The sequence below is a fragment of the Dendrobates tinctorius genome, unplaced genomic scaffold, assembly GCF_039654945.1.
Source record: "Dendrobates tinctorius isolate UK_male_01 unplaced genomic scaffold, ASM3965494v1 ptg000273l, whole genome shotgun sequence".
Lineage (NCBI taxonomy): Eukaryota > Metazoa > Chordata > Amphibia > Anura > Dendrobatidae > Dendrobates > Dendrobates tinctorius.
This window is the reverse complement of record NW_027361940.1, coordinates 2,300,491-2,308,895: the sequence shown is the minus strand read 5'-3', so window position 1 is coordinate 2,308,895 and position 8,405 is coordinate 2,300,491. Positions and strand designations below refer to the sequence as shown.

The window sequence follows — 8,405 nt, the reverse complement described above, 5'->3', positions numbered from 1 at the left end:
GGAACTGCAAGCACTTCAATATCTCAACACAGGTTCTGTCACCAAATTAAACAGTAAGGGGGACAGCGGGCACCCCTGCCTCGTTCCCTTTTTCAGCTCGAAGGCATCTGAGAGAAACCCCGGCGTGTATACCCTTGCTTTGGGATTCTGATATAGTGCCGCCAAAAACTGTCTAGACGGACCTACCAGATCTATTCTATCCAACACTTGACCCAGCCATGGCCACCTCACATTATCGAACGCTTTTCCTGCGTCCAGTGTGACCATCGCTGGATCCTCTCCCGTATCCAGATGCTTCCCTCTAATCTTGTCTAGCAGTAACATGGCTTTCCTTATATTAGTAGCGGCTGATCTTCCCTTCACACAACCTGCTTGTTGCTTTGATATCAATCTAGGCAGCATCCTAGCCAGACTGCAGAGACCTGTGTGTCGTAAGCAGTGCCATCCCGCCTCCCACCAATCCCGTAATAACAAAACACCGACAAGCATGGATGGGTTGAACAGGTCGGTCACAGTTTATTAATAAGCAGAGTGAGGCAAGTACAATTCGCAACGGACTCACAGCTGTAGGCCCGCGACCGCTGGGCACGTCGGCTGATGAGAGGTTACGAACCTTGCCCCCCTCTACACTACCGCCACGGAGGATCATGTGTATGACCTACACAGGACTCCGACCCCCACACAACATCATTAAGGCCTGTTCAACCCCGTCCTGCAAGTTTAATATGAACATATCTAGCCCGATATCTGTTAGATGAACGCCGTCCGGTCTCAGGAGGGGTGAGATGTTTTCTTCCAGATTGTGGTGGTGAACCACGATGCCGAAGTTCTCTTTGACAAACTTTGCCATTTTCGAGTTTATCTTTCTCCTTGACTTGTCAATGGCTTTAGGGTCTTTAGCTCCGTGCCAGACTGTTCGTGATATTATATCAGACCACACCACCACCATATCTGGTATAAGACAAACAGCCCGCTTTATGTCGGTTTTCATTGTCGTGAAGAGCTCCGCTCCTGTTGTCTTGCACAAATCATTTCCACCAGCATGTAATACCAATATCAGCCGCCCTTTAGCCGATTTAGAAATTTTAACCAACTCCGGGAAAATCTGCTCCCACTGGAGCCCTCGGATGCCTCTCCAGTTGACCTCTAGTTGTGGGAAGTAAAAATTCTTTCCACCGGGGCGTATCTCGGCTCTTTTGCACGCCCAATAAATAAAAGAATGTCCCAACACCCAAACAGCGGGCTTATAATCTCCTGTAAGAAACAAGATGTGTTAGAGCAGGTCTGGTCTTATGTATCTCGCAAAGCATGCGGATTTCCAACGACCCAATCTCTGTACTTCAGCTTCAGCTGCACCGGCCCTAGCTGCTTCAGTGGCTGCTCCGATTCTAAAAGAATGTGTTCCGTATTCTTTGGGGTCTACACTGACAGCTTGTAGACATTTTTTAAAAATTGTGTGAAATTGATATTTAGTAAGTGGGGACCCGTCGGTGTGTGAGAGGAAAAAACGACTTTCGTGTCTTATAACCGCGTAGTGTCTTACTATTTTAACAGGGCATATGGGGCCTTCTAGAGCCTTGACCAGGACCCACGACCCTCTACCGGTGGGATCGCATTTGGATTTCCGCACTCTAATGCGCAGAGCGTCGCTGCATATTACGAGATCCTCATTAATTAACCCGCCTATTAGTGCTGTTTTAGAATGCGGCACCAGTTCACTAATCCGCAGCGCCCCGAAGAATGCGATTGCAAACGCTGTAGATATTAGGGCAGATTCGTATTGAGACTTGGACACCGTTTCAGATTTTGTTATAATATCGTGCAACAGACTTAAAGAAATGGGGCGACGACATTCCTGACTGGGTTGGAGCCTTCTCCAGCCTTTAACGGCTTGCTTTATAAAAAAATATTTAGTTACGTCGGCCCATCCCATTAGCTGAAAGAAAAAGGCTATTCCCGAATTACGCTGCGCTAATGTACCCGACGCACCTGTACTCTTGAGCAGATTCAGGAGTTCTACCACCACGTCGCATCTCGTCCGAACACACGTATCAACTGGCCTCCCTTTTACTAGCGAGCACCACTCTTCCCATGCCTTACCATAGACCTGCCAGGTAGCCGGTGTCACTGAGGCTCGAATCAAGGGCATCAGTGATTGGCCACTGTGTCCCAGAGGGAGGGAGGACACAGTAGGCCCGTTGGTTCTGCGCTGGGAAGGAAGACTTTGAAGGCCTGCCAATCGGAAGACAACAGAGAGTTAACCATTTTATCATCCACAGTAGGCGTCACTCTGGCTCGGCACCAGATGTTGTGTCTAAGGCATAATAGTGCAAGGCGGCGCAACAGCGCAAGAATCGGTGGTGATGAGGAAGACATGCTGTTCAAGCATTTGGCGGTTCCCGGATTTTTGATTAGAAATCTGAGATTTACATTTTTTAGTTTGTCACCCCATAGTTCGACAGATGTAACTATAGCAAATATCTCCCACAAGACGGGGTTGCGGCCCCAGTTGGCAGAGGTCCATATGTCCGGCCATCTGCTTTTGCACCATTGGTTGCAGTAGATTGCAACAAAACCATTTGTGAGATCCGCACCCACCAGTAGACCTAGGGCGCTGTTTAGCGTTTCCTGAGACATGACACATGTATGCCCATTGTAGTTTTCCAAGAATGCATTCCACACGGACAAATCCGCTCTCATTGAGCGATTAATTCTGATTCGGTGGCCCGGCTGGGCGATGCCCTTTGTAGCTAATGATAACCTGCGTGAGAAAGCCCTGCCGACCGGCATTACCCGGCAAGCAAAGTTGAGTAGACCTAGTAAGGACTGCATCTGCTGGAGGGTGACTTTCTTTACAACGAGGAAACTTTTAACCATTTGGAGTGTTTTTTCTATTTTATCCGCTGGTAAACGAAAAATCATCTCGTTTGTGTCTATTTCAATACCTAGGAAAGGGAGAACATTACACGGACCGAGCGTTTTCTCCGGCGATAGTGGGACACCGAAAAGCCTAGAAATAAATTTAAACTTTTGAAGCAGAAAAGAACAGAGTTTTGATTCCTTGGGACCCACAAACAAAAAATCATCGAGGTAGTGGATTGTGGAATTGCTGCCTGTTTCGTGACGTATTACCCAGTCTAAGAAGGTGCTGAAAAGTTCGAAATAGTGACAGGAAATGGAGCAGCCCATGGGCAGGCATATGTCGAAATAAAAAAGCTGGTCCACCTTACAACCCAACAAATGAAAGCATTCAGGGTGCACGGGTAATAGACGGAAAGCTGACTCTATATCGGTCTTTGCCAACAGGGCACCGGGCCCCGCTGCTCGCACAAGCTCAATTGCTCTGTCGAACGACGCGTAAGTTACCGACGAGTCTTCGGGGGGAATTGCGTCGTTGACCGAATCGCCTTTAGGGTAAGATAGATGGTGAATTAGCCGATATTTACCGGGTTCTTTTTTGGGCACAATACCTAAGGGCGAAATCCTGAAATTTTTAAATGGTAATGATTGAAATGGGCCCGCCATCCTGCCGAGTTCGACCTCTTTCATGATTTTTTGTTGTAAGACCTCCGGGAACTCCCGAGCTGATTTTAGATTCTTAGCTGATGTTGGTGCTTGGTTAAATTTAAAGGGGATGAAAAAACCGTACCTAAAACCGTCAGATAATTGCTGAGCAGCTTCTTTATTGGGGTAAAGGCTTAGCCAAGGGCCCATGGCGGCTACGCTCACCGGGGTTTTGCCTCGTAGAGTTTGCGTTTGTGAAGCGTGTACACCTTGATGCAGGGTGTCCGCCACCGCAGGTTGCGCAATGATGTCTATATCTGCATGCCGCCTGAAAGCGACAGTTTCCTTCATTGTATAACAAGCAGGCCCCTGGTCTCCGTACGACCACTGAGTACTGGCCTGCGGCTGCTGACAAACTAGTGGCCGATGATGAAAAGGGGGGGTGTTTTTGTGTAAGCATTAATCGTAGCCAGACATATGTGGCTTTTACTCCCCATCCTAGATCAGGTTGCAGGGCCAGCCACCTGCGGAACTCCTCGTCATAGCACCTCCAAGCAACACCGCCATGAGACTTATAGGAGTTATATATTAAATCCTGGTATATAAATAACTCAGAGCAACGTTCTGGGTGTTTTTGACCCATTATACATCCTAGGACTGCGAAGGCCTGCAGCCAGTTGTTCATGGTATGCGCTATTTTACCTCTATTTCTATCGTATGACCATTCGCCAGTCCTCCTTTCCTTATCTACTGACTGCTGGTCTGCTGATAACAGAGACCATATGTCAACGTAATCATTATTCCAAATTTTTTCTTTTGTATCTTGGTCTATGTGTGTACCTAGTGGACTAATTCCACAGAAAAAAGCATCTTTGTGTAAACTAGCTAATTGAGGTATATTCCTAGTAACGGTTTGACCTCCCGGCTGGTGTAAGTGGTCAACTAACGCCCTGATAGCAGATACCAGGCTGTTTTCCACTGCGTCATGTGTATTATTAGATGCGTTGATTACGCCAAACTCACCGCTGTTCCTCGCTGATCGAGAGTCTCCAGGAGATGGAGGTACCCCGACTCCGGTGGTGGTGATGTCCTGCCCATGACTGGTGACCTTTGATGACTCTGCGCTCCCAAGACCCGTTGAATGTTGCTGGACTTCCATCTCAGAAACGGAACCTGAAATGGGTTGAAGTGATAGCTCCTCCCGGCTTGTGGGCAATGGTGGAGCATGTGGCAGCCGATGACTGCTGTCTGCCCGTGGTGGATGTGATGGTGGAGCATGTGGCAGCCGATGACTGCTGTCTGCCCGTGGTGGATATGATGGTGGAGCATGTGGCAGCTGATGACTGCTGTCTGCCCGTGGTGGGTATGATGGTGGAGCATGTGGCAGCCGATGACTGCTGTCTGCCCGTGGTGGATATGATGGTGGAGCATGTGGCAGCCGATGACTGCTGTCTGCCCGTGGTGGGTATGACGGTGGAGCATGTGGCAGCCGATGACTGCTGTCTGCCCGTGGTGGGTATGACGGTGGAGCATGAGGCAGCCGATGACTGCTGTCTGCCCGTGGTGGGTATGACGGTGGAGCATGTGGCAGCCGATGACTGCTGTCTGCCCGTGGTGGGTATGACGGTGGAGCATGAGGCAGCCGATGAATGCTGTCTGCCCGTGGTGGGTATGACGGTGGAGCATGAGGCAGCCGATGACTGCTGTCTGCCCGTGGTGGGTATGACGGTGGAGCATGCGGCAGCCGATGACTGCTGTCTGCCCGTGGTGGATATGACGTTGGAGCATGTGGCAGCTGATGACTGCTGTCTGCCCGTGGTGGGTATGACGGTGGAGCATGCGGCAGCCGATGACTGCTGTCTGCCCGTGGTGGGTATGACGGTGGAGCATGTGGCAGCTGATGACTGCTGTCTGCCCGTGGTGGGTATGACGGTGGAGCATGCGGCAGCCGATGACTGCTGTCTGCCCGTGGTGGATATGACGTTGGAGCATGTGGCAGCTGATGACTGCTGTCTGCCCGTGGTGGATATGATGGTGGAGCATGTGGCAGCCGATGACTGCTGTCTGCCCGTGGTGGATATGATGGTGGAGCATGTGGCAGCTGATGACTGCTGTCTGCCCGTGGTGGGTATGACGGTGGAGCATGCGGCAGCCGATGACTGCTGTCTGCCCGTGGTGGATATGACGTTGGAGCATGTGGCAGCTGATGACTGCTGTCTGCCCATGGTGGATATGATGGTGGAGCATGTGGCAGCCGATGACTGCTGTCTGCCCGTGGTGGATATGATGGTGGAGCATGTGGCAGCCGATGACTGCTGTCTGCCCGTGGTGGATATGATGGTGGAGCATGTGGCAGCTGATGACTGCTGTCTGCCCGTGGTGGATATGATGGTGGAGCATGTGGCAGCCGATGACTGCTGTCTGCCCATGGTGGATATGATGGTGGAGCATGTGGCAGCCGATGACTGCTGTCTGCCCGTGGTGGATATGATGGTGGAGCATGTGGCAGCTGATGACTGCTGTCTGCCCGTGGTGGATATGCTGTCGATGATAGCTGCGCACTGGTTCCGACCACGATCTGACTGGAGGTCCCAATTGGTGTTGAGGAGGCCCTCCGTCTGGCTGACTGGGATGGAGATCTCGTACGCCGTCTTCTGGATGCCCCCGACCGCCTGCTGCGACAACTCTCGGGTGCGTCGGACTGTTCAGAAGTAGAAGGTGACCGCCACCTGGATGACCGCGATCTGTGACGGCTTCTATTGGAGCTTCGCTTTTGACTGAAACGGGAACAGCGACAGACAGAGGGACAGCGAGAATGGTGATGGGAATCCCCTGAGGAGGGGGATAAAGACCTGTGGTGTATGGAATTTCGACTACCAAGGTTAGAGCTTATATGCTGACTTGGTGTTTGCCTAAGGGTAGTTTCTGGTACCAGTTGAAGAGGAATATTCAGAGGGCTCTGGGCGATTGCTGTCTGTGTGGCGTTTAGCAGGGAGGATGGCGTAATATCCGCCAATGATGTGGGGTGTGCAGAGCGGGATTGGCTCATTGGTGGGTCGGCGGTGTATAGTGCGTTGTGCTTGCTATACATGTTTCACCTTGTTGTTGGAGCAGAGCGCGCTGAACGGTCGGGTTGGTCCGGACAGTGCGCTCGGCCGCAGCATTGTTTCTTCTGCATCCCACGTCGTCCCGCACTGGCGGCAGAGCTGCGCCCGCAGGGATGATGTTGCAGACCGGGTGTACCTGAGATGGCTGGCGGCCTCCTCTGTAGAGGCTGCTCTACAGGACTTGCCATTGCTGCAGACATGGAGGAAGTAGAGATGGGACGCTGCTTGGGTGGATCTAGGGGCTCAGATGCCTGTCCCTAAACAAAGGATTAGGGGTGGGACTGGAGATGGGCGGGCCTATGTGGTGACGCTGGGCTGAAGTGGGTGGAGCTACAGGCCGGCTATGACGCCCAGGTCCCAGCAAAAGTGAAGGGGTGGGTGTGTGAGTGGGAGGACGATTGTGGGCGTAACGCCGGGGAAGAAGTGGGCGGAGCCACCGTCCGACTCCCACCACTAGAAGAACACAGTAATGGCGTCCGGTTCTGCGGCCTACATGCGACTCCCCGGGCTGATACAAGTGGGGAAGAATCCTGTATCTGAGCAGCAGCCCGGGCGCGACGCCGAACAGCAGAAATCTCGCCCACATGCAGACGCTCAGGCTGGCGCTTAGTCCTGAATGAGCGTCTGCTGGAGCGCGGCCTCTGAGAGGAGGTGGTGGGAGCAGCGTGTGCCCGACTAACTGGAGATGGCAGGGGAGAGGACAGTATGAGAACTGGGTGGCAGGTGGACGGGCCAGGGGAGGACGGGACATGCAAGGATAGAGGGGAAGCGTTCGGAGGCAGAGCAGGCGTGGTGGGTAGCTCAGGGGCGGCTTGTACAAAGGGCAGCGCCGGGGCCGACAAAGGAGCCGGAGGGGACGCAGTGGACGGGCCAGCAGAGGACGGCGCATGTGAGACTACAAGGGAGGCATGCAGAGGCAGAAGGAGTGGGAGACACAGGGGCTGCGTGTGCTGCAGGCATCACCGGAGCAGGGGGAGACAAAGGACCCTGTGGCCTTGGAGTGGATTGAGCCTCGGGGGATAAAGGAGAGGCCAGCGGCGACAGGGGATTAAGAGAGGGCACAGGTGGGTGATAATCTAATTCAGATAAAAGGGCTAAAATACATGGATCACCCACCTGTGCTGCTCTCTGCCGCAGGGCCGCAATCACTGCCTCAGACATGGCTCCAGGGGTCCTCAGGAAAACAAAAGCTTCTAGGTATCAGCCGGGGAGGAAAGAGAGAGACCCCCACCCAGCATCTGAATTTAACCCCTGGGGGTATGGCCGGACGCCCCTTCCATTCACTTTCCATTGGTCCGTGGGGCGTCCTAGTCACCTGGGGAGGGGGATTAGTGTGAGAGGAGGAGGCACTGCACAGAGTTTACTTATCATCAAATCCATGGGGGCTCTACAGTCAGAGGCACCATCCTTATTCAGTACGGTGCCTGCCAGCCTGTCTGCCATTATCTTTGAGAGAAGTTTAACATCTTGATTTATTAATGATATCGGTCTATATCCCGAAGGGTCTTCCACGTCCTTCCCACCCTTCGGGAGAAGCTTTATGTAGGCCGTATTCATCCCTTCTGACATGGCTTCCCCTGCAAAATGTGATCATGTAAATCTTTAAGCGTGGGAACTATTTTCTCACTCAGCGCCTTATAAAATGAACCATTAAAGCCATCGGGCCCTGGAGCCTTATTGGCCCCCAGTCCTTTTATTGCCATACTGATTTCTTCCTCCGTGATGCAGCCATGTAAATCCTGTAATTCCTCCTCCGTCAGTTTAGGGACATCAGCTCTACCCAGCCATGTCTCC

General features: G+C 52.3%; 1 protein-coding gene across 2 annotated transcripts; it reads right to left on the bottom strand.

The window, feature by feature from the left end:
* Window positions 1-492: 492 nt before the first annotated feature.
* Window positions 493-8,024, bottom strand: LOC141072451 (uncharacterized). Of its 2 annotated transcripts, none has more exons than XM_073559727.1 (3): window positions 4,528-8,024; window positions 2,101-2,232; window positions 493-1,254 (listed from the first exon to the last, which is right to left on the bottom strand). In XM_073559727.1, exons 1-3 carry the CDS (start codon window positions 6,593-6,595, stop codon window positions 659-661), a joined length of 2,796 nt encoding a protein of 931 aa, XP_073415828.1. In that variant the 5' UTR covers window positions 6,596-8,024; the 3' UTR covers window positions 493-658. The 2 variants fall into 2 exon arrangements, 1 of the variants encoding a protein (XP_073415828.1); XR_012226686.1 differs by lacking the exon at window positions 493-1,254 and having other exon boundaries at window positions 1,261-2,232; window positions 4,528-6,281; window positions 7,728-8,024.
* Between the last annotated feature and the right edge of the window lie 381 nt (window positions 8,025-8,405).